Source organism: Entelurus aequoreus, linkage group LG10, assembly GCF_033978785.1.
Source record: "Entelurus aequoreus isolate RoL-2023_Sb linkage group LG10, RoL_Eaeq_v1.1, whole genome shotgun sequence".
Classification (NCBI taxonomy): Eukaryota; Metazoa; Chordata; class Actinopteri; order Syngnathiformes; family Syngnathidae; genus Entelurus; species Entelurus aequoreus.
In genome coordinates, this window is record NC_084740.1 from 17261051 (window position 1) to 17288711 (window position 27661).

Consider the following 27661-nt stretch of genomic DNA (forward strand, 5'->3'; position numbering starts at 1 on the left):
GCTCATGACCATAGGTGAGGATGGGAACGTAGATCGCCCGGTAAATTGAGAGCTTTGCCTTCCGGCTCAGCTCCTTCTTCACCACAACGGATCGATACAGCGTCCGCATTACTGAAGACGCCGCACCGATCCGCCTGTCGATCTCACGATCCACTCTTCCCTCACTCGTGAACAAGACTCCGAGGTACTTGAACTCCTCCACTTGGGGCAAGATCTCCTCCCCAACCCGGGGATGGCACTCCACCCTTTTCCGGGCGAGAACCATGGACTCGGACTTGGAGGTGCTGATTCCCATCCCAGTCGCTTCACACTTGGCTGCGAACCGATCCAGTGAGAGCTGAAGATCTTGGCCAGATGAAGCCATCAGGACCACATCATCTGCAAAAAGCAGAGACCTAATCCTGCAGCCACCAAACCAGATCCCCTCAACGCCCTGACTGCGCCTAGAAATTCTGTCCATAAAAGTTATGAACAGAATCGGTGACAAAGGGCAGCCTTGGCGGAGTCCGACCCTCACCGGAAACGGGTTCGACTTACTGCCGGCAATGCGGACCAAGCTCTGACACTGATCATACAGGGAGCGGACCGCCACAATCAGGCAGTCCTCAGAGAGTATGGGGTAAAATTATTCACGGAAAAAAAGGTAAGGGTTCGGAGGTGATGCTCACTTGGTGACAGGGAGGATGTGAGGTCCTCCATGCTTTTAGCCTGATTTTTAGGTCGGGCTTCTGCTCGCCGTAATGCTTTCCTGACAGGATTTTTGTCATCCTCATCATCTTCTCCTAACAATTGAGAAAAAAAAACAGACATAATAATTGTATGAAGTACAACCATTGCATCGGTTGTTATGAGCAGTGACACATTTCATGCTTCAGCTCGTGTGATTAATCACAAAATTTTATCGCATCAATCATGTAGAAACGCAGATTAATCACACATTTGTTTTGAGCGCACATGCTCCCTAACAGCGGATGGTCACCTGAAAGGCGGAGCAGGTTGTTGTACAGTCAGTGATCAGGGCAATACATACGTCAGTGCAAAGCTGAGTTTGGAGAATCTGACTCAAATTTCACTTCAAAATAATACTTTAGATACAACTGTTAGGAAGTTTTGAACAAATAAATGACGTCCGTTGAAGAAAAACATGCTCCTGTATTACATTCTGAAAATAAAATTGTAATTGCGTCAAAAATATTGTGGGGTTCTTCTAAAATAATTCAAATTATGCATGCAATTTACTGGGATTAATCGTGATTAATCAAAACACCAAAGTGTGATTAATCTGAATTAAAGATTTAATCGTTTGACGGCACTGGTTTAAATATAATTTTAATGGAATCAAAGAAACTGCGAATGTTCTGTTTTTCATGTTATTGTTTTATTGAGCAGGCATATGCCGCCAAGAAGTCATATTGGAGGTCTGTATGGCTGTAGCGCCACTTACCGACGTCATGCTGTACTTATTTAGCAGACTGTAGGAGTAGACTAGTGAAGACTGAATCAACAGTGCCTCTGCTGGTTGTAGTCAAGTAGTACAGTTGCCTCGATTGCTTTAGGATGTGAATAATAAACTATCAATTCACACCACGCAAACGTTGCCAAATGAGACAGTAAAAGAAGCAATTTGTTAGCATTACTGGTGTAGTGCCGAAAGTTACAACTATCTCCACCTACAAACCAAACATGGGCAAAAGGAAATGATTGACAAAGACTAATCTCGGCAAATAAAAGTTAACACAGACACGGAACAATGTCACGGATACAGCGGAGTGTCAATATTATTAACACTAGCCTACACCAACAAGTATCCTTGGTGGACGGAAAACGTAAGAGACAGGCTTAGCAATCAATTAGTAGTCAAACAACGTCTCTCAAATATAAGCACCGTGAGGAGCCCAGAGGAGCATTTATTTTCATTTATACAAGATTACAGTGTTCCTCCCTAGAAAGCCTTATATTGAACCCACTACCTGCCAGTTGTTTGTATCAGAGTGGCTGGACACTCTCTTGTGACACAAGGGACAAATATATAAATTCCGTTTAGAGATTTAAGTATTCATTTTATTAATTTAACAGTGATCTGTGATGAAAATCCTTTAAATTTACACATTTTCCTAGAACATTTCCGAAATGTTGAAATGCAAATGGTGACAGGTATGACAAGTTGAGATACATCCATGCAGACCTCCACTATGGCAACTCCTAATAGCAGCATTATATTGATCAACACGACATTGGCATGGAAACAGGAATTCAGAAAGAGATTCTCCCATCCTATTAAAATTGTTATTCAGTAATTTAACAACTGATTGTTAATTTTTCCCGAAATCGATCAAAGACATTTGTTTAATTGCGCATCCCTAGTACTTACGGCTGGAAGTGTTTCTTGAGTTGGACCAGGATTCAGACGTGCTGCTTACAGATGATTCCGGATCAGCGTCTAAACTGCTGTGATTTGCCCAGAGGTGATGTGGACTCCTTTTGGTACTCCTCTTGAAGCCTCTGGCCCCTGAACCCACAGGGGTGCTGGTCTTCACAGACCCACCAAAGGCCTCAAAAACCTCTTCTTTGGAGGTGGAGTGGGCACTTGGCTCATTGGCCATCCCTAAGTAATGGCTGTAGTCTTGGGGTACAAAGGCCCTGGCAAGGGGAGTATCAGTTGCCTCTGAGGCTTGCCTTTTGTCCTGATCTCTACACTGCTTTCTGCTGTGGGAGTGAACAGGGCTTACATCTATCTTCATCTCACTAGAACATGGTGGTTCTGGATCAATAAGAGTGAACATGCTGGTGGCTCGACGCATAGACATGCCTCGACTACTGGAATGGCTGAAGCTGTCTTTGCGTCTCTTTGGAGAACGAACCTCCTTTGTTGGAGTTGTAGGTGGTTTTGTGGCTTTCTCCTCTCTACCCACAATCTTTTTGGGTTCTTTTGAGGCATTGGACTCAGCTACCTGATGACTGGAAAAGTTGTTTTTGGCATCGTTTACTGCTATCGAGCCAGAGCCAACGTCTCTATCATGAGACGTTTTAGTAGGAGATAAGCGGCATGACTCTGGCTCAGCATTCTGTAAATCTTGAGATGTATGCTGAAAAATCTGATGTTTTTTGGGGCTTTTTATCCTGTCAACAGACTTGGAATCTGTTGTGGCATCATCCCAGAACTCCAGTAAACTGTTAAAGTGTTCTCTGCTGGCACCAAGTGTCGGGGACATTTTTTCTAACCTCGGATTCAAATGGTTTCTTTGACAATCTTCTTCATCGCTGCCTGAATTGTTGCATATGGCCCGCAAGTCGTACTCTGATTTTGTGAATCTTTTATTCAGCTTTGCACCCCGAACTGCTTTAGGTTTACTATCACGGACCACAGGCTTGGTTCTCTCCTGCTCCCAGAAAGATTTGAGCTGCTTGATCTTGTCTGCGGTGCTTACTTCCTGGACATAGTTTTGTCTTTCGGAATGAGGACTATCTGCTTGGTAATTTTTTCTGGGAGACATGATCGATTGAGCACTTTGATCCTTGTCTTGTCTATCTGTCAAGTCTTTACCTAAACTGTTTTGGATTTTACTGAAGGTTTCGACAATGTTCGCATGTGTCTTTAAGTCTGTAGACTGGATGGTTCCTGACAGGTCTTCTTCTGTTGCACAATCTCTTGACTGGGAACTGGTGTCCACTTGTGGATTTGTTTGGACTGAAGTGAGCCTCTTTGACTCTAGATTGGATCTTTGAGGCGGTTGTGGCGCTATTCGCTTGACACGGCTATCAATGTGTGTGTCTACCTCCTTTTCATTTTGGTTGGTTTCTGAATGTTTCAGCTCACCAGCATCCACTCCATTTTTGGCGTAGGTTACCTGCCCCGTAAAGATTCCGAGTTTTTCCGTCTCCATGATATCTCTCGAGATCATGGAAGTTATGGTGTTTGGGTATATGGTGTTGATTTTTTTGTGTGTTTGGCTTTCGTATTCCTTTTTCACCAACCCATCTCCAGCATACTTCGACACCTCATCCTTTTGTGTTTGCGACGAAAGTATCTCCGTTTCAATTGATTCTTTCTGCAGAAAACTTCTGACACCTTCTGTATCGTTCTTTATTAACACGTCTAACTCATTGTTTCTGTCAGGGGGATTCTTTGAGACTTCAGGCCTGTCTTCTGCACTCAGCCAGTCGCTGCTGTCTGTGCTGCGGTTGAACCAGTCCAGCACTTTTGCGATGGAGTTTTCATCATTGCCAGTAGGACTGGAGGTCTGCGTGGTCAACTTGAAAACGTGTTTCTGATGGGATCTCTTTGGCATTTTCTGCTCGGACGACTCAATGTAGTTGATATCATATGATATTGGAGGATCGCCACCTAAAATGTTGTGCAGTGTCAGGTAAAATATAGTAGAAAGTTACCAGTTATCTATCCACCAAATATCTATACTGCTGTACAGGGCTCAGGCTGAACCCTGTCCCAGCTGACATTGAATGAGAGGGTGGGTACATCTGGGACTGGACCTAACCTTGGTTTTTAATGAACCTACATGCATTTTCTTTAAATAATGAAGACAATTGATTTAATTTGAATTCAATGACCCTGAAACAGGTGCAGGCGCCTAGAATCAAAGGCAGTAATAGCCAGCTTGGGTTCTGGACTTCCCTGCAGTCAGCATGGGAACAGTTCTATTTTTTATAGCTGTGAATGTGAGTGCTAATGGTTTGTCTCAATGTGCCCCGTTACTGACTGGCAACCAGTTCAGGGTTTACAGCCTCTTACCCAAAATCAGCTGGGATAGGCTCCTCTCAAACAAGACAAAAAGTAGAAAATGGAAGAATAGATGGCACCTGGAGTCCCAAAAAAATGCAATTACAGGAAGTCTTGAATTTGTTCTTGTAAACATACCTACAATACTTTGAGCTAAACTCCACACAGGTTCCTCTGTTGCTGTCAACACACTGCCTCCAGTATCTGGATACAGGACACTACTTCCTGTGGCGCGGTCGGAATGATCTCTTTGGGTTATATTGGTTTTGGTCATCTCTGCGTTTTTTCTGTCGAATGACTCGCCACCTCTTGGGAATGTTCTGAAAGGGTACATGGCGTGTAAGGCTATTTCCAAGCAACATAGGTTGCTATAAGATCTAACCATGAGACAATTTCAGCCACTAAGAATGCTGAAGAAAGTAATTTAAAGAAAAGGCTTCTCTGAGTTTTGCACTCACCTGTCAATAGTTAGAGAAGATAGCTTTTTGTCTCCCTCTTGTGTCCATAGACTGGAATGAGACAAAACTTGAGACACGTCGCACTTGGGCTGCTGGGAGATCCCATTAGAATGGAACAGTAGGGCGGACACCATGGCTTCATTTTTTTGACCCCTCAAGTTGGACTGGTTGGAGCTTCCACTCGAACTCTGCCAGGGGCTCTTTCTCGGGGCTGGGACGACCCCCAGTGAACCCACCCGAGAGTCCAAGGCTACACCACTGCTGCCTGACTGGCTGGTGTTATGTTTTGATACAAATGTCCTCCTTTTGGGCACAGGTTTGTACCCTGCAAAGGAGCCATCTGATGTGGTGGAGGTGTCCGAGGTCTGACTGCTCCCACCTGGTTGTCGATACTTCAGGGAGGAGGAGGACTCTGCGGGGTCAGTAAAATACCATATTGGTAAACTTATACTTTACTACCACTTTACTCCAACTGGTTGCCGCCTGCCAAATCTGGTCCTTAAATGTCATCAAACCAGCCTGCATGTTCACTTCAAACTTTGAAGAGACAAACGCTTTTGCAGCAATTCCTAAAAAGAACAGAAAACTGAGCCATATAAAAAGATCTTTGACTAGCATACTTGGCAGGTAAAGTCTAAAACAAGTTGTCATATATAAGATCCTTGATAAGCATTATTGTAGAACCTTAAAAACAGAAAAGTCCTTATGTTATGTATAGGATCTTTGACTACGTTTACACTGCAGGCCAAAGTAGACCAAGTCCGATTTTTTCGAAATTCGATTTTTCCGAAATTCGTTTTTTTCTAAAGTCGATTTAGATTACAAGTAAAAAGTGATCTTTATTAGATTCCAGTATAAATGCGCACAGACCTCAATGTGGCCCAAAAGTCACTTTAATGCGCAGTTCTATAAAGTGAAACCAAATTAAGTTGACCGTATTCCGCAAATGAACAAAGAATTTGCTACTACTACTACAACATAAAATACATGTGGCAACATCTTAAAAATTAGTTTTTTATGTGAAAATAAATAGTGTAATATATATATTTAAGTCTGTTAAGTAAAGGAAACAGTGACATCAGCGTGGGTCTACATTTGCATTAGCTTTAACTCACTTATGTAAACAACTGACGCAATGTACGTAACATAACATGTAAGTAAATATGCCACGACGTAAACATCATTTGTAGTCCTTCAACAATCGTAATTAAAGTATATATATATATATATATATATATATATATATATATATATATATATATATATATATATATATATATATATATATATATATATATATATATACATATACATATATATATATATATATATATATATATATATATATATATATATATATATATATATATATATATATATATATATATATATATATATATATATATATATACACACTACCGTTCAAAAGTTTGGGTTCACCCAAACAATTTTGTGTTTGAGCCTTCAATTCTAAGAACAAGAATAGACTGTCGAGTTTCAGATGAAAGTTCTTTTTCTGGCCATTTTGAGCGTTTAATTGACCCCACAAATGTGATGCTCCAGAAACTCAATCTGCTCAAAGGAAGGTCAGTTTTGTAGCTTCTGTAACGAGCTAAACTGTTTTCAGATGTGTGAACATGATTGCACAAGGGTTTTCTAATCATCAATTAGCCTTCTGAGCCAATGAGCAAACTCATTGTACCATTAGAACACTGGAGTGATAGTTGCTGAAAATGGGCCTCTATACACCTATGTAGATATTGCACCAAAAACCAGACATTTGCAGTTAGAATAGTCATTTACCACATTAGCAATGTATAGACTGTATTTCTTTAAAGTTAAGACTAGTTTAAAGTTATCTTCGTTGAAAAGTACAGTGCTTTTCCTTCAAAAATAAGGACATTTCAATGTGACCCCAAACTTTTGAACGGTAGTGTATATATATATATGTATATATATTCAGGGGCCAGAGGCTTCAAGAGGAGTACCAAAAGCAGCTCTTATATATATGTATATATATATATATACACACATATATATATATGCGCATTTATATATATATATATATATATATATATATATATATATATATATATATAAATGCGCATTTATATATATATGTGTGTATATATATATATATATACACATATATATATATATATATATATATATATATATATATATATATATATATATATATATATATATATATATATATATATATATATATATATATATATATATATATATATATACACACACACACATATATATATATATATATATATATATATATATATATATACACACACACATATATATATATATATATATATATATATATATATATATATATATATATATATATATATATATATATATATATATATATATATATATATATATATACGAGCTGCTTTTGGTACTCCTCTTGAAGCCTCTGGGCCCTGAATATATATATATATATATATATATATATATATATATATATATATATATATATATATATATATATATATATATATATATATATATATATATATATATATATATATATATATATATATATATATATATATATAAAGTAGACAACAATTAATGACCAATAAATGCATTCACATACATGTATATGTATCTATGTATATATAAATAAATATATACTATATATACGGTACAGGCCAAATGTTTGGACACACCTTCTCCTCATTCAATGCTTTTTCTTTATTTTCATGACTATTTACATTGTAGATTGTCACTGAAGGCATCAAAACTATGAATGAACACATGTGGAGTTATGTACTTAAAAAAAAGGGGAAATAACGGAAAACATGTTTTGTATTCTAGTTTTTTCAAAATAGCCACCCTTGCTCTGACTACTGCTTTGCACACTCATGGCATTCTCTCGATGAGCTTCAAGCACACCTGTGAAGTTAAAACCCTTTCAGGTGACAACCTCTTGAAGCTTGTCAAGAGAATGCCAAGAGTGTGCGAAAAAGTAAACAGAGCAAAGGGTGGCTATTTTGAAGAAATTAGAATATAAAACGTGTTTTCTGTTATTTCATTCTTAAGTACATAACTCCACATGTGTTCATTCATAGTTTTGATGCCTTCATTGACAATCTACAAAGTAAATAGTCATGAAAATAAAGAAAACGCACATTTGAAAAGATCTGGTTTCGAACTACCTACTGATGTGGCAATAAAATCAGATTTGGGGTGCAGTGTAAACGGGGCCTTTAACCGGCCTTATTGCTATAGATCTTCACTAACAGCAGAGGAATTATCTTATATTAAGGATGTTTGATGAGTGGTATAGCGGTAGGTCCTTAAAAATCACAGACAACTCCTGTCATAGAGGTCTTTAACTAGTGTTAACATAGAGCTTCATCGTCATCCACTTTTTTGCTTAAGTCATGACTATCATTTGGTGATGTAAAAGTTTTAGGACAGATTGTACGTAAAATAAGAACAATAGTAAAGGACGAAGTCTAGTCCCCAGTTGAACAGCACTGTTACAGTGTGTGTATACAATTTTTGCTGAGCCTTACCGGTCTCGGACTCTTGACTCTTTGAGCAGACCTGAGCATTTTCAGCGGGCATGGCCACATTACGGGAAGCTCTGTTGAAAGGGTTGTGTCTTGTCTTGGAGATAATCAAAACAAAAATTAAGAAATGACATACACCTAAAAATGTGCTTATTATTGTATGATAAAAAATGCGTACAATTCTTGGCGACCACCCTGCTGATTTGAGATCCTCTTTCTCTGCATTACTGCTAGGAAATATGAGACATTTTACATGAGAAAAGGTGGATTTCAAGTACTACTGTTTGTTTCTGGCATGTAAGAAGTAATAGCCACATAAAAGAATACCAACACCAGTGTTTTCCTTTCGTTTCCTCATCTTACAATGTTTTTCATGAGAATTAAAGGCCTACTGAAACCCACTACTACCGACCACGCAGTCTGATAGTTTATATATCAATGATGACATCTTAACATTGCAACACATGCCAATACGGCCGGGTTAACTTATAAGGTGCAATTTTAAATTTCCCGCTAAACTTCTGGTTGAAAACGTCTTCATATGATGACGTATGCGAGTGACGTCACCAGATAAACGGAAGTATTGGTACACCTTTGAATCCAATACAAAAAAGCTCTGTTTTCATCTCAAAATTCCACAGTATTCTGGACATCTGTGTTGGTGAATCTTTTGCAATTTGTTTAATGAACAATGAAGACTGCAAAGAAGAAAGTTGTAGGTGGGATCGGTGTATTAGCGGCTTGCTGTAGCAACACAACCACGAGGACTTACTTGGATTGCAGACGTGCTAGCCGACGCTAGCCGCCGACCGCACGGGTGATCGGGTGAAGTCCTTCGTCCTTCCGTCGATCGCTGGAACGCAGGTGAGCACAGGTGTTGATGAGCAGATGAGGGCTGGCTGGCGTAGGTGGAGCGCTAATGTTTTTATCATAGCTCTGTGAGGTCCCGTTGCTAAGTTAGCTTCAATGACGTCGTTAGCAACAACATTGTTAATCTTCGCCAAGCTGGAAAGCATTAACCGTGTATTTACATGTCCAGGGTTTAATAGTATTGTTGATTTTCTGTCTATCCTTCCAGTCAGGGGTTTATTTATTTTGTTTGTATCTGCATTCAAGCACGATGCTATAACGTTAGCTCCGTAGCTAAAGAGCTTCGCCGATGTATTGTCATGGAGATAAAAGTCACTGTGAATGTCCATTTCGCGTTCTCGACTCTCATTTTCAAGAGGATATAGTATCCGAGGTGGTTTAAAATACAAATCCGTGACCCACAATAGAAAAAGGTGAAAGTGTGGAATCCAATGAACCCTTGTACCTAAGTTACGGTCAGAGCAAAAAAAGATACGCCCTGCACCGCACTATAGTCCTTCACTCTCACTTTCCTCATCCACAAATCTTTCATCCTCGCTCAAATTAATGGGGTAATCGTCGCTTTCTCGGTCCGAATCTCTCTCGCTGCTGGTGTAAACAATGGGGAAATGTGAGCAGCACTCCAGCTTGTGACGTCACGCTACTTCCGGTACAGACAAGGCTTTTTTTTATCAGCGACCAAAATTTGCGAACTTTATCGTCGTTGTTCTCTACTAAATCCTTTCAGCAAAAATATGGCAATGTCGCGAAATGATCAAGTATGACACATAGAATGGATCTGCTATCCCCGTTTAAATAAAACAAATTCATTTCAGTAGGCCTTTAACTGCAAGTACTTCAGTGCAAAGATAAACAGAACTGAAAAACAGCACACTTGAAGTCATTTCCGCATGCACGTGAAATGCATGGTTGGAGAGTATTTGCACAGGGAAAGAAAACCCAATATTGACTGTGTTAAAAGAGCATGTTGAATTGTCTTGAACATTTTGACTACTGAACAAGAAGTCAGCTTTCCTTCCAACAAATTCCTAAATTAGTCTAAAATATTTCTTTAATTGTCCGATCATAAAACAATCCACAAAACATTGGGACATGATTTTGCCGTTCATGGAATTCCATGTCAGAAAAAGCCTCAACCGTGTCAGAGAGGTCACTTCGCATGCAGAGCAATTACCAAGTGACGTTCTACGGAGTTAAACATTTCAGCCCAACATGATCCACAAGGAGCAATGACAGACGCCAAGCTGTCGCTACCGGGTTTATGAAATTAACATATTCCCTGTCGGCACCGCCTTTGTTTACACAAGTCCCAAGACAGCACACACACACTTAACACACCAACACACCCACAGGTGGTGTGGGAGAAGCTTCCAGCTGAGCAAACGTTGTCTACGTGTTTTGTTTTTCCGCTATCCTTTTCAGAGATCCTGTATGCTCCCAAACAACCGCTGAGTGCAAAGACAGGGACTCTTCACGAGGGCGTGGAGGATTTCGCTCTTCCGTGTATTTTGTATAAAATACAGAGCAGCATTTGTGGAAAATTGGTCACCTCGCGTCCTACCAGACTTGGAAGTAATTTGTGTCAGTCTTCGTCTTTATTCAGGTCAAATAAAATGAAAAATTGTTTTGTATTATTCCAACTTTTTTAAATAATATCATGGCTTTGTTCATGCAACTTTTTGTACATGTATAGTATTAAAACATTAAGTTATACCTGTTACTACAATTTTTTTTAATTTTAATTGTGTAGAATTGCAAAATTATTGCAATATTCGTACGTTATTCTAACATTTCTTCTTCTTTTAAAGCAATAAATGTATTATTGTAAAATTATCATTTTCTTCCTGTTAGATTTGTGTTGTATAAAATATAGCATTGTTTTATTCATACGAGTACAATTTCAAGATGATACAAATCCGACTTTATTTTCCTAAATTGAGTTTTTTATAATTTTACATTTTTCTTTTTTCTTGTAAAAATAACAATTTCATATGCTTTTGTTGTTGTAGAATTTCAACAATATTCTTGTAAAATTATGCCCGTTATTCTCACACTTGTGTGACTTCTCATAATGTCAAAACATTTTGTGTAAAACTATCACTTTTTTCCTGTAATATAATTGTGTTGCATATTTGCAAATTGTTTTTCCCTCATAAAATTATGATTTTCAGATGATAAAATTACAACATTATTTTCCTGTTGTATATTTTGTCACGTAAAATTGCAATTTCATCCCTGTTTAATAATATTTTTTACTTTTGGAATGATTGAGCCCTTTAGTTTCAAAATGACTGATTCTCGTTGTCTGTATGCTGGAAGCGTCATGTAAAACAGCACATGAGACAGTAATACATAAGAATACATTGTAATTCATAAAGTTATGTAAAATAAAGTGTACTTTAGCTCCTTTGGCTGGGATGCATCCAAACGTCTGAAAGGTTTTGGTGGAGCCGCCAAGTCAGAACTTTGACTGCTGGGCGCTTTTGGTCTTTCAGCTCTTAAAAATCCCTCTGCAACAAAATGAAGTGAGTATTACTTTATAATTGCAATTTTCTGTTGACTACAATGTGCTAAACACACACACACACACAAACACACACACACACACCTAAATCTCCCCGCTGCTTCATGGAGGCCAGGATGATTTCAGAGCCATGGATCTTGTCCCTGTGTCTTTGAGACTTGGCCTTGTAGAACCATTCGCCTGTCAGATACTTCAGTTTGGAGTCTGACGACGGTGAATCTCCACTTAGGATACTCTCCAGATTCCTGAAGGATGCGCGCAAATACTGTTAATATGGCAAACAACTAGAAACACTGCTTGTATGATAGTCATTGTTAAGAATTCTACATGTTTATCTACGTTTTCAGATACTTTATTTTGAAGCATTTCATGACAGTGTCACTTCCGCTTCCTTCCTGTAGGGGTCACTTCCGCTTCCCTTTTGACGTGTGTTAATGTGTGCTGACTTGTTTTCTCTGCTACGTTTAATCGGTGCTCTAGTCTTTGACGATGTGAGTATGTTGATTATTATATAAGACTAATTTAGTTTATTAATAGACATCACTGTGTTCGTGTAACATTCAGGGGTGTTTTAATAATATTATTGATGCTGTGTTGTCAGAATGCTACGAGCTAACATCTCCCTGTTAAGGATAGCATTGCTGCTGCTAATGTGGCTAGCTCATATGCCATTGTGGAAATGCAGTATATTATGTCTCTAGTATTTTACTTTGAGCATATATATAGGCATATATATATATTGTTGTTTAGTTAAATGACATAAATGTTGATGGGTGTTTGCTTGTGGTTTACAGATACTAACTAACTAACTAAACAAATGAACCTACACCAATATGCACCATTAAAGTTGGAGGAGTCCAAATGATGACTGTGTGTTCTCTGACCGGAACCCCAACGTGGTCAATATCCGAAAAAACCAGTCGCAGAGTTTAATACTCAACAGTCATTTTATTTTTCTCACGTCTTTTTGTCAAATACAATTTATTTCTGACGAAATCACGATTTATTCTATAACAAATCAAATACAATTTTATATTTTTATAATTTTTTTATTGCAGCACTACTGTCACTAAATTACATATCCTTCTCATAAAATGACAGTTTTCTTTTTTTATAATATAACAACTTTATTCATGCAAGTTTATAAAATGTATCAAATCTTATAACATTTTGATTTTGAGCTGGCAAAATTCTGATTTGTATTTTTGTAATTAGCATAGAACTTTACTAGCACACATGAAACACTTGAGATGGCACACCGTTTATCAACCAAGGTCTTAGATTTAGCCTAAGGCAGACCTGGGCAAATTAAGGTCCGGGGGCCACATGCGTCCCATTGAGCTTTTCAATCTGGCCCGCCGGACATTCCCAAATAATTTTTTTAGATATTTAAGATGGAAATATCACATCACATGAAAACATTATGATGTGCAGTGATGTTTTCAAATGACCGTAAGTCTTGAACTATACAAAGTATTTCAATGGTTGGACTATCCGCTTTTGGATGATATACTAGTTACTATGGTCATCTAATTAGTTACTATGGTTATCTAATTAGTTACTATGGTCATCTGATTAGTTACTATGGTAATCCAAGTCACAGCAGCTCAGACGAGGTACCAAGCAGTGTGGGTGGGGAGCGTTTCCACAGAGTGTTTCCAGAGCAGCCAGCCTGAAATGTGGGTGTCAGGGACAGACGCGGAAGGAGATTTTTACAACAAAGTTCTAAAGCTTAGTGATATATCAGATATATCAGATTGTAGGTGGGTTTATTTTTTTACCCTTCGCGTTCATATTTTGCTGTGTTTGTTGCATTTTTGTAGCGTTTAGCTTGATTGTAAAATATGTGGATGGAGAGGGGGTGTGACGTTCATATGTTGTCAATATTCAGTGTTTTATCATTCATAGTTAATATTGTAAATCCCACATTCTTTATTTTCATGTACATTCTGGGTGTCTCATTCAGTAAAACAACATAAAATTCCATTCCGTTTTTAAGGCCGTCTGTCATAATGTTTTTAACATTCAATCAGACATTATTGTGAGGTTTTGCATTAGTGTTCCTAAAAATCGGATATACTGGCCCACAGACACATTTTTTTCTCTAAATCTGGCCCTTCGAGTCAAAATAATTGCCCAGGCCTGGCCTAAGGAGTACCACTAGAATGATAATGTGTAGGTAATCATTTAAACAGAATACTACATAAATAGAGTAATCCTGATCCGATTTTTTTTTTGGCCTCAAATCCGATCCGGTTTCGAATCCCGATTCGATACTTTGACAATGAATTATAGAACTGAAAGTGTTGTATATCAAGTAACTAAACACAATAACACATTTTTAAAAGGCTTACCTTGTTAAATTAAGAGTTTGGCAGCATTGTTGTAAAGATGATATATTACATTTCTGGTATTGAATATTACATACCACTTTTTTAACAAAATAAAGTGCACAGTAACTAAACAAAAGAAAAAAATTAGATCATTTGGGTTTTGCACTTAGAAGCTTCCTGTATCCACAGACTTACTCTCTGAGTTTGCAAACCAAAAATAAAACAACCAACTTAAAGATTTTGTAATAACAAGAACAAGATAAAGGTAAATATCGATGTCATTACTTTAGTATCATTTATACACTGATAACATACTAGGTTAAAGTACCAATGATTGTCACACACAAACACACGAGGTGTGGCGAAATTGTTCTCTGCATTTGACCCATCACCCTTGATCACCCCCTGGGAGGTGAGGGGAGCAGTGAGCAGCAGCGGTGGCCGGCCGTGCCCGGGAATCATTTTTGGAGATTTAAACCCCAATTCCAACCCTTTACCGATAGTATCGACATCTGGATCGATCACCCCTACTTGCTTCCTATGTTGTCCTGCTCAGTCTCTGTGTGTATAGCATGCTTAGTCATTCCTTGCCCTTCAGTCCTTCAGTGATCATTTTTAATACTAATTTCAATATCCATGTGTTCTGTTTCCTGCATGATGGTGCACCTCCACTCAGAGCAAGACCACTCAGGATGTAGTCAAGAATGGTACAGTGCTTTGACTGCGGGTGCTTCCAGGTGGTCTCGTGATTATTTGGCAGCCGGAAGGAAGTGTTGGTGATGACCAGCTCATTTTCAGCACATCGGCCAAGGAGAAGGAGCCTGTTAGTGTTGCAGGGTCCAAGGCCCAGCTTGTTAGGGAAGGTGTGGCTTCAGGGTTCCTAGTTCGGTTCTCAGTTTCCCCCTTCCTTGTCACGTCTGTTGTGTCCTTGAAGTGTGTGAATGCGTATGTGAATGGGTGAATGTGGAAATAGTGTGAAAGCTCCTTTGAGAACCTTGAAGGTAGAAAAGTGCTAAACAAGTATAACCAATTTACCATTTACCATTTAAGGAAAGCTGAGGAGCTTGGCTGATCTAGGTCAGGGCAGCGTAGAAAGACTTCCTGGTGTCATCGTCAGAGTTAAGGTTTGGTACATAGACAGAAAGCAGTGTCAGGTGGTTGCAGTCCATAGGACGAGGTTTAACGATTCATGATAGGTGTCCTTATCACAAAGCCAATGCTGTGGATCCCCTGCTCTCTATCAGCATCTCAGAAGAAGGTATAGTTGACACCAGCTTCAAAGAGACGTTCCTCTGTGGCAAGTCTTCGATGAGGGCGACAATGTCAATGTTGATGCAGTGCAGCTCCTGACTCATGAGAGCAGCGCATTGGCGTGGTCTCCCTGTGTCTGTGTTGTCATGGTCCGTGAGGCTCCTCACATCCTATGCCCTCACCGTGAAAAGGTTCAGTTTTAGTCTTCTTCTTGGACTGTTTTGACCGCATGGGTAGGACTCCAATGGTTTTCCCACCTATTTCTAGGGGTCTCTTCACTCGGAGACCCTAAGTAGTCAGCTCAGTGGAACTACAATGTCACCACGTCTTTGTGGGTAGAATGTCTGGCTCCAGACTAGAGACTTCAAGCTGACCAAGCCTGTCCCTGTCATCCAGAGGACTTTTTCTCGAGGGTACGGAAAGTAAGGCTTGTTGGTACTGCCACGATGAGCCTTTGCGTGAATTTATTTACTGTGGATCACAGGTTGCGAGCCTGAGAGCCAGACACTTTGGGCAACCACCTTCTCCAACGGGTTCATTAAAGGTGCCTCTGGAGACATGCTGGTTCTTGTTGGGGGGCTAACAGTGAGCTGTTTGACTCAGATTCCATAATTTTTGTTGTATATACAGTATCCCAAACTTTGAACCTTGCTCTTTATTAATGTTGCGGTGAATTGATTGATTTTTTCGGGTTTACGAGCTTCACATGGCGGCAACAAATTTGGCCTCGCCACATTAGACCGAAGAAATTGACGCAAGGTCACGTTAGACCAATGAAATTGTTCACTTCAAATCAAACACACTCACACAATCATTCAGTCAGACATTTAGCGTGTTGTGGACTCACTCTCATCTTGGAAAAGACACGGCAAAATGCCCCTGACCCGCTGAAAGCTGAACTCGATCACCCTGGCTATCAATACCCGCCCCCGTTAAGGCCTGCCTCCGCTGGATATTTGTTGTCCTATTCAAGCATCTGTAGCAGCGCAAGCTGTACTCCTCATTCAAGGAAACGGCCGCCTCACGGAATGGAAATCCACCACGATCAACATAGATGAAAGTCCGGACCACCGCGAGGAAGGTAAAGGCACAAGCCCAGAGATGACTGCCTCAAGACCGGAGCGAAAATCAGGCCGAAGAATTGCTGTCATGATCCGTTGCCCGCATCATGTTTTGTTTAGTTAAAGACTCCCTTAGTTCTGTTTCAACACCCCTAGGTTTGTGTTTTCTTGGTTGCCATGGGTGCTAATTATTTTCACCTGCTCGCAATGCTCACCTGCTCCCAAGCACTAATTAGAGAGCTATTTATTCCTGCTTTTCGCCACACTCAGTCTGGCTGTCTTGTTTGTGCTATGCAACAAGTTACGTTGGTATACTCTTTGATTCCTGGTTCTATGCTTAGCTTTGCCATTAGCTTTTTCCTTAGCTTCCCGTGCAATCGGCCCGCTTTTCTTGTGTTTGTTTGCATTTTCCTGCATGTTTGTATTATGGATTGATTTATGGAAAATAAATCATTTTCCTACCTGTACACTGCCTCCGGAGTTCCGTCTGCATCTTGGGGAAACGATCCGCGCATTAACATGCGACCCCGATGTGACAATTGCTCGATAAAGCAACCCAGAGTCCCCTAAACTCTAACACCTAAGAAGGCGGCCCCAGTGTGCAATAGTAGGAGGATGACGACAAAGACCGCACTCTACAGTAGGCTGTAAGTGTGTTACATACACCGTCTTTTTTTAAATTTTAGATAAACAAAAGTGCTTCTACTCATAGACATCTTATAAGTAGACGCAGCATCGAGCGCTACTGCCTACTGGCGCTGACGAAACGCGGGGCCGCCATCTTGGAGTGGTGAGCCGCTCCACTCAGTGCAATTCATATGGCAGGAGCAATGAACTGTCAGCGCATTTAATTCATGCTATCTCACTGAATACCACTGATTCTCACGCGTTTTTTTGTCATACGTGTAGCTATGATAAAGGACACATGTTTTGGCGTGTTTTATTATTCATAGTTTGCTTAACAGTAATAGAATATTTTTATATGCTATAAGTGACTAGACGTCCGAGATCAAAACTGGGAATATAATCCCAGAGAAGGGGGAAAAAACGGTCAGCTATTTTTAAGTTGAAGAAACAATATGATTATGTTATATATACATGCGTATATCCTACATAAACAATGTATGAATACATTAGATATCTATATATCTTATGGACTGTATCTCTGTTGCTGCAGCAGCAGAGAGTTTATTCTGTCTTGACACTTTGTATTGATGTTTTGTATTACATTCTTCCCTTAAAAGATCATGTTTACAGTGATTGTTTTATATGTATTTTGTATGTATGTCGCTTTGGATAAAAGCATCTGCCAAATACTTAACCATACACATATATAAACACCTGAAAGTCTTCATATCAGCTAAAACCACCAATCCGTTTCACTGGATTCAGAATAAAACCAAATTTTGTGTTACCCAACAATGTTAGTATTTGAATATTGTTACTTGAAAACTTATTCCTGGTTACAATTATACTGTTAAGAAAGTATTGTCTTATACTTTGCCTAAAATGAGAATGCATCATAATCAGTGGCTGCTGGTGAATTTTGTTTTAGGTGTCACAATCATTTATTTCAACTATGTTATTCAAGTATGACATTTTTAAATTTAATTAATTTCATTGACAAGCAATTCTATTATGTTCATACTTTTGTTTGCTAGCGGCTACAATTTCAGTACTATTGAAGATCTTTGCTCCTTCTCAACTTTGTGGTAATATTCTTTTCACAAAATACAACCAATAGTACGTTAAGGTTAAATCTTACTTGTGAAAAGTAATCCCCTGATTCCTATATTCAACAGTCCGCTCATTTGAGCAGGAAAACGCTGAACACCAGCCCGGCATCTTTGTTTTCTACCTGTCAACTGTCAGTTTAGGCTGCTCGCCGGCTCCTCATCACCACTTCAAGATGGCGGCCCAATTTCTCGCGTCACAGCAGCCGATGCTGCGTCTACTTATAAGATGTCCATGCTTCTACTGGCCCATGTAAATATTTCATGTTTCAATGTGTACACCTACGGCCAATGTACGTACAAAAACAAATTAGTCCAAAAATGAGGTGGTTGCAAGCACTTTAGAGCCGGAATACCAGTACAGTTGAGGTCCACTTGAAATTACACCAGTTGTCCAAAGTCACAAAGTTATTCTTGCAAAAGTATATATTTTGCCGTATAATAAAAACATTACTCGCACACCAATACGACTTAAAGGGACCGAGTTAAACCCTCCCGAGGGTCCACTTTATCCTCAGTAAACAGGCAGTCCAGAACAACACTTGACACCCGTTTAAAGCGCACTAATCTGCACTGAAACATGATGCTACAAACAAGCAGCAGCAACAAGTTCTGCACTGTTGCTTGAAATCAGAGTGTTATTGTCAACAAGCCATCAAATATGTTTGTTTTTCAGCGTAATACTAACAGTGATTGAAGGTCACGGTGGAGTAGGAATCTGCACATGATGCCGCTAAAGAGGGTGGCAAACATTTCCATCAAGTTCAAAATCAAATCAACAAAAGACTCGTCATGTGATTTGAGACGACGCTCGCGGACACAGCGGCCTTTGAGTGAACGAGTCGACCAAACGCCTCCACTTAACTCCTGATGAGAAGCACATTGTTTCTTCACATTCTTACACCGACTAACGTGGCTCTTCTTTGAAGGCTTTAAAGCCTTCCAATAGTTGATCTTTGACCCCATTTGGAATGACAGTGTGATTGTAATCATCCAAGTCCGATTAGCAGCAAAGTGGACAGCTGTCAACGTTGTTGCTCGGCGAGCGAAGAGAGTCGAAGACAGGTAAGCAAGAAGAACGTCGAGTACACTGCAAAAAGTCAGTGTTCAAAAACAAAGAAAAAACCCCACAAAAATTAGGGGTATTTTAATTGAACTAAGCAAAATTATCTGCCAATAGAACAAGAAAATTCGGCTTGTCAAGACTTTCCAAAACAAGTAAAATTAGCTACCTCAATGAACCCAAAAATGCCTTAAAATAAGTAAATTCTCACTAATAAAAAGTGCACTTTTCTTGGTAGAAAAAAAAAATGGACCTTTTTTCTCAATATGTTAAAACATATTCTTAAATTAAGCTCCTGTAGAACTTTGTAGTGCCTGGCCTGGTTCTGTAGGCTGTCAGTACTTTCAGTCCCTACATTGCAAAAAGTCAGTGTTCAAAAACAAGAAAAAAATAAATAAAAAATTAGGGGTATTTTACTTGAACTAAGCGAAATTATCTGCCAATAGAACAAGAACATTTGGCTTGTCAAGACTTTCCAAAACAAATGAAATTAGCTAACCTCAATGAACCCCAAAATACCTTAAAATAAGTATATTCTCACTAATAACAAGTGCACTTTTCTTGGTAGAAAAAAAAATAGACCTTTTTGCTCAATACGTTGAAAAATATTCTTAAATAAGTAAACGCTAGTGCCATTATCTTGACATAATGATATGCATCATGATTTTTTTTTTCATGCTTAAAGTAAGAAATGATTACTTTAAAAAAGTAGTTTTATACTTGTGAGTGTTGATGACACAGCTTTGCAACACTTGATATTCTAGTTCCAAGCATGTTTTACTCAATATAGGTAATCAAATCTCAGCAACAAGCGGTAATATCTTACTGAGATAATTTAGGACCAAAACCCTTAAAACAAGTAAAACACTCTAACATCAAATCTGCTTAGTGAGAAGAATTATCTTATCAGGCAGAAAATAAGCAAATATCACCCTTATTTGAGATATTTAATCTTACTTAGATTTCAGTTTTTGCAGTGTACCTGTCACACCGCGGTGAGGGATGTCTTGTCCTTGGTTTTTTGTGTTTTGTGAATTATGAATCATGTTTTAGTTTGAAAATTAACTCTCCTCTCGTTTCAGGTCACTTGCCCTTCCTTATGTGTCATCAGTCTGACGTCATCCCTGATTGTTTCCCCATTACCCCCATGTGTCTTATAAGCCCATTCCACCCTTTGTTCTGTGCCAGAATGTCTCGTGCATCTCCAGCATCATACCCAAGCCTTGTCTCGTCTTGTTATCCAGATCCTGAATTTCCAAGTTGTAGTGATGGGTTGATGAGGCGTCATGAAGCGTTTCGACACATTGCAAAACTGTATTGATACTGTGTCGATACTGTGTCACTACATACTGACATCTGCTGGACATTAAAAATCCCTACAGGCAACCTATGGACCGACTCAACTGACACTGATTTTATGACCTAGTATATACAATAATATAAACCAAGTCATTGTATTTCATTTAGGATTATTTCATATCTTCATTTAAATAAAAATATATTTTTATATTTTTTAGATACAGTCAATAAATAATGTGAACATGTATCATAACATGGAAATCTAAGAGAACGTGTTGTGAATGAGGATGCTTGTTGACTGGGATTTTTTTAATTTATTTTTTTTACACATTTTTATTACAAAAAAAACAGTTTTTTTTTTTAGACGATTTATTTTCTTAGTTATTATTTCTCCGGCTGTAGAAAAGACCCGCTCACAGGGCACAGAGGAGGCGTCAGTGCGACACAGTTTGCGTATCGGTCACGTGACCGAAACAGCTCATGGTCGGTCACGTGACCTTCTAAAAGCGGTACACGCACCGACAAAGGGTTTTGCTCTATGAGCTCGACGCATGCGCCGATGCATCGGTGTTGCCGGACCCATCACTACCAAGTTGGTATTTTGAGTTTTCCTTTTCTCCTCTTAAGCAGAGTGAATTTTTGTTTAAGTTTTGAAGTCGCAGTGGTGAGTTCAGTTTACTTTTACCGTCTCTTCTTTTCCTCATTTTTGAGTGACCTTTTGTTGATTATTTCTCTAGATAACAATCAGTGTAGGAGCTTTACAGCCCATTGTTTTTCCCTCCTTTTTGGAGCGTGTTTTGTTATTTAAATTTCATAGTTATATTCCTCGCTCGTGTAGTTAGGGATAGATATTTGTGTTTCCTCCTTTTGGAGTGATTTTTGGTTTGTTCACATTCCGTCTATTTGTTAAAGTATAGCCGTTGTTGTATTGCCCTGACTCAAGAGGTGAAAAGTGAACTTTTCAAAATAAAAGCCTGCCGGATTATTCCCCACCACCGCATCTGAGTCCTATTTCTGACCCAGGCCTGACAGTACCTGCGGCTGAGGCAAGCGTTCGGCACATTTTTTTTTTTTTGTTTGTTAATTTTTGTTTGATCGTATTTTTATCACGATATTTAATTTATTTTCTTTTTTTAAACACAGCAGTGATATTTTGACAATTAATGTTTAGAAACACAAATTTCAGCGTCTTCGCAGAGATTTCACATGCCTGGTATGAAAATAATACAATAGAATGTACAACTCGATTGGATTTCTACAGAATGTCCTTCCAGCTACTTCTCTGTCAGCAGCTTTTCCATATTTTTATGGATAAATGTCCCCCGTTTAGATATTATTTTAACATTCTTGGCTGGAATTCTCTGCGTCAGTATGGTGCAGGCTAGCAGTGATACGCTCAAATTGCTTCATCGAGTTGGCACAACGCTCTGTCATGTTTTTGATGATTTAACCACTAGGTCACCTACTCGGTGGCATAGTGGTTAGAGTGTCCGCCCTGAGATCGGTAGGTTGTGAGTTTAAACCCCGGCCGAGTCATAACAAAGACTATAAAAAATGGGACCCATTACCTCCCTGCTTGGCACTCAGCGTCAAGGGTTGGAATTGGGGGTTAAATCACCAAAAATGATTCCCGGGCTGCTGCCCACTGCTCCCCTCACCTCCCAGGGGGTGATCAAGGGTGATGGGTCAAATGCAGAGAATAATTTCACCACCCCTAGTGTGTGTGTGACAATCATTGGTACTTTTAACTTTTTTGATGATCAATCCACTTCTTCTCATCAGCACTGTCCTTCACACTCACTTTCTTCTTTACCATGGTTGAAAAACAAAGTTATGTCAATTTCTAGCTATGAGGTAATGCTTTGGATCTTACGGGGTTCACTGTGACATTTGCTATGCCAACTAATGGCAGAGATGCTTGTAACTCAAGCGTAACAGTTAGCAGAGCGACAGCTCTTATCTTAAAACACTATTAAGTTGGGGCACTCTTAAGTTGAGGTACCACTGTAATTCCAAAAGAATAACAGTCCAAAATACCGTATTTTTTGGACTATAAGGCACTCTTAAAATCTTTTCATTTTCTCAAAACTCGACAGTGCGCCTTATAACCCGGTGGTGCGCCTAATGCAGTGTTTTTCAACCAGTAGTGTGCCGTGAGATATTGCCTGGTGTGCCGTGGAAAATTATGCAACTTCACCTATTTTTGCAAATCAATAATTATAATCTGCAAATAATGTGCCGTTGCTCAGTGTCTCTGCTGCGTAAAACTCGGCAGAGTAACTATGTAATACTCCATGTCAGTAGGTGGAAACAGGTAAACATTGGTTTGTAAAAGTCAGAATGTGTCGGGTGAGAAGAGGATGGTTTGTTGTCATCCCAATATGCAGACCACAGCGGGAGACAGTGTGCAGGTAGAAAGGTATGTAATGCTTAAACTAAAAATGAACAAAAGGGAAAGAAAAAGGCATGACGCATAAGGATGGCTTTGCAAAACAAAAGTAAAACTGAACTGGCTACAACGTAAACAAAAACAGAATGCTGGACGACAGCAAAGACTTACAGCGTGGGGAGCAGAGACGACGTCCGCAAGTACATGACATGACAATCAACAATGTCTCGACAAAGAAAGATGGCATCCGCACAACTTAAATAGTCTTGCTTGCTAACACAAAGCAGGTGCGGGCAATAGCACTCAAAGGAAGGCGTGAAGCTACTACAGGAAATCACCAACAAAATAGGAAGGGCCATCAAAATAACAGCGCAAGACAAGAACTAAAGCGAAACACCAACAAACTCAAAATAAGGCACGACAACCTGGGGGAGTTTCATTTTAAACGTTTTCTGCTAGTGGTGTGCCTCCGTATTTTTTTTAATGAAAAAAATGTGCCTTGGCTCAAAAAAGGTTGAAAAACACCGGCGTAATGTACGGAACATTTTTTATTTTTTTACTGACCTTGAAGCTATTTTATTTGGTACATGGTGAAATGATAAGTGTGACCAGTAGATGGCAGTCACACATGAGAGATACGTGTAGACTGCAATATGACTCATGTAAACATAACAAAATTGTATATGTTCCGTTGGAAATATAGAACATTACACACGGTACTCAAAAAAATCTATCAAAATGTTTTAGTATGACTTTGGTAAGCTATGAAGCCGCACTGCTTGATGGATTGTACTGTGCTTCAACATAGGAGTATTATTATGATGTGTGTATAAGGTAGGACATATTATCTGGCATTTTGTTTGGCAATATTATGCAAAAGCAACTTTTCCTACCTTCTGGTATCTGCTGATCTGTATTTGGGATCTGCATAAGTCCTAAAAATTTGCGTGCATCCACCCTTGTAGTCCGTGTCGACACCGTAGTGGATAATCTTCTTCTTTTTCTCTATCTTCTTGTTATGTGACATTCATCCTCCACTGTTGCCATTTATAAAGTAGTGTAAAGTTCTTACTTTTATATGTCAGTAAACTCGCCATGAAAGTGCTAAAACATACCGGTGTAGTGAGTTTTATTATTCACCCAAGGAACTTCAGTTGTTAGAGAGTTCCGGTCGAACGTTTTTTCAGGGGACACATCTCCGGCCTTGTTGTTGTTGTACTATTGAGCCACGGATGAGGAGATGCTTCTCCGTTACTAATTGAAGTAAAGTCTTAATGTCATTAAAACAGTTAGCTCCATCTTTTGACACTTTTTCCACTCCCATCCTTGCACGCTACACCGCTACAACAAAGATGATGGGGAGAAGACGGCGTCGAAGGTGAGCCACGTAAATAAGACCGCCCACAAAACGGCGCATCCTGAAGCGACTGTGAGAAAGCGACTTGAAGATGATCTGTAAAACATCATCTATGCAACATTTTGACCAAAGAACCACCATTACATGTTATGTAGACCAGTGTTTTGCAACCACTGCGCCGTCGCACACCAGCGTGCCGTGAGATACCGTCTGGTGTGCCATGGGAGATTATCTAATTTCACCTTTTTGGGTTAAAAATATTTTTTGCAAACCAGTAATTATAGTCGTCAAATGATGTGTTGTTGTTAAGTGTCTGTACTGTCTAGAGCTCGGCAGAGTAACCGTGTAATAACTGCTTTGTAGATGTCAGAAACAGCGAGAGGCAGCATGCAGGTAAAAAGGTATATAATGCTTAAACCAAAAATAAACAAAAGGTGAGTGCCCCTAAAAAAAGGCATTGAAGCTTAGGGAAGGCTATGCTGAAGGAAATTAAAACTGAACTGGCTGCAAAGTATACAAAAACAGAATGCTGGACGACAGCAAAGACTTACTGTGGAGCAAAGGCGGCGTCCACAAAGTACATCCGAACATGACATGACAATCAACAATGTCCCCACAAAGAAGGATAAAAACAACTGAAATATTCTTGATTGCTAAAACAAAGTAGATGCGGGAAATATCACTCAAAGGAAGACATGGAACTGCTACAGGAAAATACCAAAAACAGAGAAAAAGCCACCAACATAGGAGCGCAAGACAAGAACTAAAACACTACACACAGGAAAACAACAAAAAACTCAAAATAAGTCCTGGTGTGATGAGACAGGTGGTGACAGTACACCTACTTTGAGACAAGAGCTATATTGATGCATGCTTGGTTATGCTTTAAAGTCATATCCAACAATTGCGACAACGACTTTTTACTGTCAACTGAGTTTCGTTTTTTAGTGATTTCTGCTGGTGGTGTGCCTCTGGATTTTTTCAACGCAAAAAATGTGCCTTGGCTCAAACAAGGTTGAAAAACACTGATGTACACCACAAAGAAGTCTTTTACATTTAGAAAAAAAATAAAAAAATATGACTCCTTTAATGCACCTTTTATACACCTGACTAGACCCGCTCATTGGCAGTGCGCCTTATTATCCGGTGCGCCCTCAAATACTTTGTCAGAGTTAAAATGTGCCTGTGGTTTGGACGGTGCAGGTGTACCTAATGCTGTGGCCAGGATGCTTTGACACCTACCTGATTGGCACTTGAAGCTAATATTTGACATTCTTGAGTCACTGCTAAGAGGCCGTGTCGTGTTCAAATATTTGCTGACTAAAAATGTGCACTCGTGACCAGGTAGAAGGTGTGTCATCCCCTCGGACGTGGTCGTTAATTGAGTTCATGTCTTATTCTCTGCCGCCGAGTTGTTATTTGTGTTGTTCTATAAGGAACAGACATGTGGTCTCACAACAACATCTTCTTGTATGTTTCTGTCCTACCGGACTCTCTGCTCCTCTGCCTTCTTCAGTTGGGTGTCCCTCCTCAGCACCGTCATGATGACGCCCTGCTCCTCCTCCGTCAGATAGCTCAGGTCGATCATGGTCACCCGTCTTCTACTTCCCGGCGTGGGCAGATGTGCAAAATAAACCTTGGGTCGTGGGGGCGGGGCGGGGAGGGGTCACCGCAACTCACTGGTGTTCCCTCCTGGAGAAGCAAAGAGCAACACATGTAGTTTCTGCAAGGTCCAAAATTGCCTCAATAATCCCTTTTAAGATTTTTTGTGGTGTGCCACAGGTGTCACTCTCAAGGCCACTTCAATGTATTATGACCTGCAAAAACCTGGAAATAATGTAATGTTTTCTCTCTTACCAAAAAAAAAATACATCTACTGCATGCAATTGCATATTGTAAACCTGACCTGGGCAAATTAAAGCCTGGGGGCCACATGTGGCCCGTTAAGCTTTTCAACCTGGCCTGCCGGACATTCCCAAATATTTTTTTGGGATATTTAAGATGGAAAGTGTAGCTGCCATTATGATGTGCAGTGATGTTTTCTAATGACCGTAAGTCTTCAACTATACTAAGCATTTCAATGGTTGGAATCTGCACTTTTACATGATATACTAGTTACTATGGTAATCTAATTAGTTACTATGGTAATCTAATTAGTTACTATGGTAATCTAAGTCACTGCAGCTCAGACGAGGCACCAAGCAGTGTGGGTGGGGAGCGTTTCCACAGAGTGTTTCCAGAGCCTGAAATGTGGGTGTCAGGGACAGAAACAGAAGATTTCTACAACAAAGTTCTAAAGCTTAGTGATATATCAAATATATATCAGATTGTAGGTGGTTTTTTTTTTTCGTTTTTCACGTTAATTTTTCACTGAGTTTGTTGCATTTTTGTTGCGTTTTGCTTGATTGTAAAATATGTTGATCGAGAGGGGGGGGTGACGTTCATATGTTGTCAATATTCAGTGTTTTATCATTCCTAGTTAATATTGTGGGTGCCTCATTCTGTAAAACAAAAATAATATTCCATTCCGTTTAAGGCGGTCTGTCGTGACGTTTTTAGAATTCAATCAGACATTATTGTGAGTTTTTGTTTTAGTGTTCCCAAAGATAGATATATCGGCCCACAGACACATATTATTCTCTAAATTTGGCCCCCCCGAGTCAAAATAATTGCCCAGGCCTGTTGTAAACCTTACTATTACACAAACATTTTATTATACTTTTTTTTATCGAAATAAAAATACTTAAATATGCTCAATTTTTTTTTTTTTCCAAAGCAACTTATCCATCAATTTGTACACTGCAAAAAAGACAATAGATTTTGAGCACCCAATTTTTTTTTTTTTTTTACCACTGAAGAACTGTGGCACTGTCTTTCAGTTTACAGTAATAAACTGTAAAACCACTGAACATTTTACGGCAAAAAAAGGGCGCTCACTCGCCTAATAATTTTACTGTAAAAAAAACCTGTGGTAGCATTTTTACTTTTACAGTGATACATCGTGGAACAACTGTCAATTTTACGGTAAAAACAAACAAAC

The 27661-nt window shown here is 39.2% G+C and overlaps 2 protein-coding genes across 2 annotated transcripts in view; both read right to left on the minus strand.

Annotated features, from left to right (window-relative positions):
* Positions 1–2726, minus strand: part of LOC133658320 (synaptotagmin-like protein 2) — a 24514-nt gene extending 21788 nt beyond the window's left edge. The window contains exons 1-2 of the mRNA XM_062060218.1: positions 2372–2726; positions 669–782 (exon numbers count right to left, since the gene is read on the minus strand). Coding sequence (XP_061916202.1) covers positions 669–782; positions 2372–2603 — 346 coding nt within the window. The 5' untranslated portion in view covers positions 2604–2726. The remainder of the gene's footprint in view (positions 1–668; positions 783–2371) is intronic.
* Positions 2606–26209, minus strand: LOC133659121 (uncharacterized). The gene is made up of 9 exons (XM_062061855.1): positions 26109–26209; positions 12220–12380; positions 12010–12121; positions 8920–8971; positions 8745–8838; positions 5197–5608; positions 4877–5058; positions 2696–4345; positions 2606–2640 (listed from the first exon to the last, which is right to left on the minus strand). Exons 1-9 carry the CDS (start codon positions 26207–26209, stop codon positions 2606–2608), a joined length of 2799 nt encoding a protein of 932 aa, XP_061917839.1.
* Positions 26210–27661: the final 1452 nt, after the last annotated feature.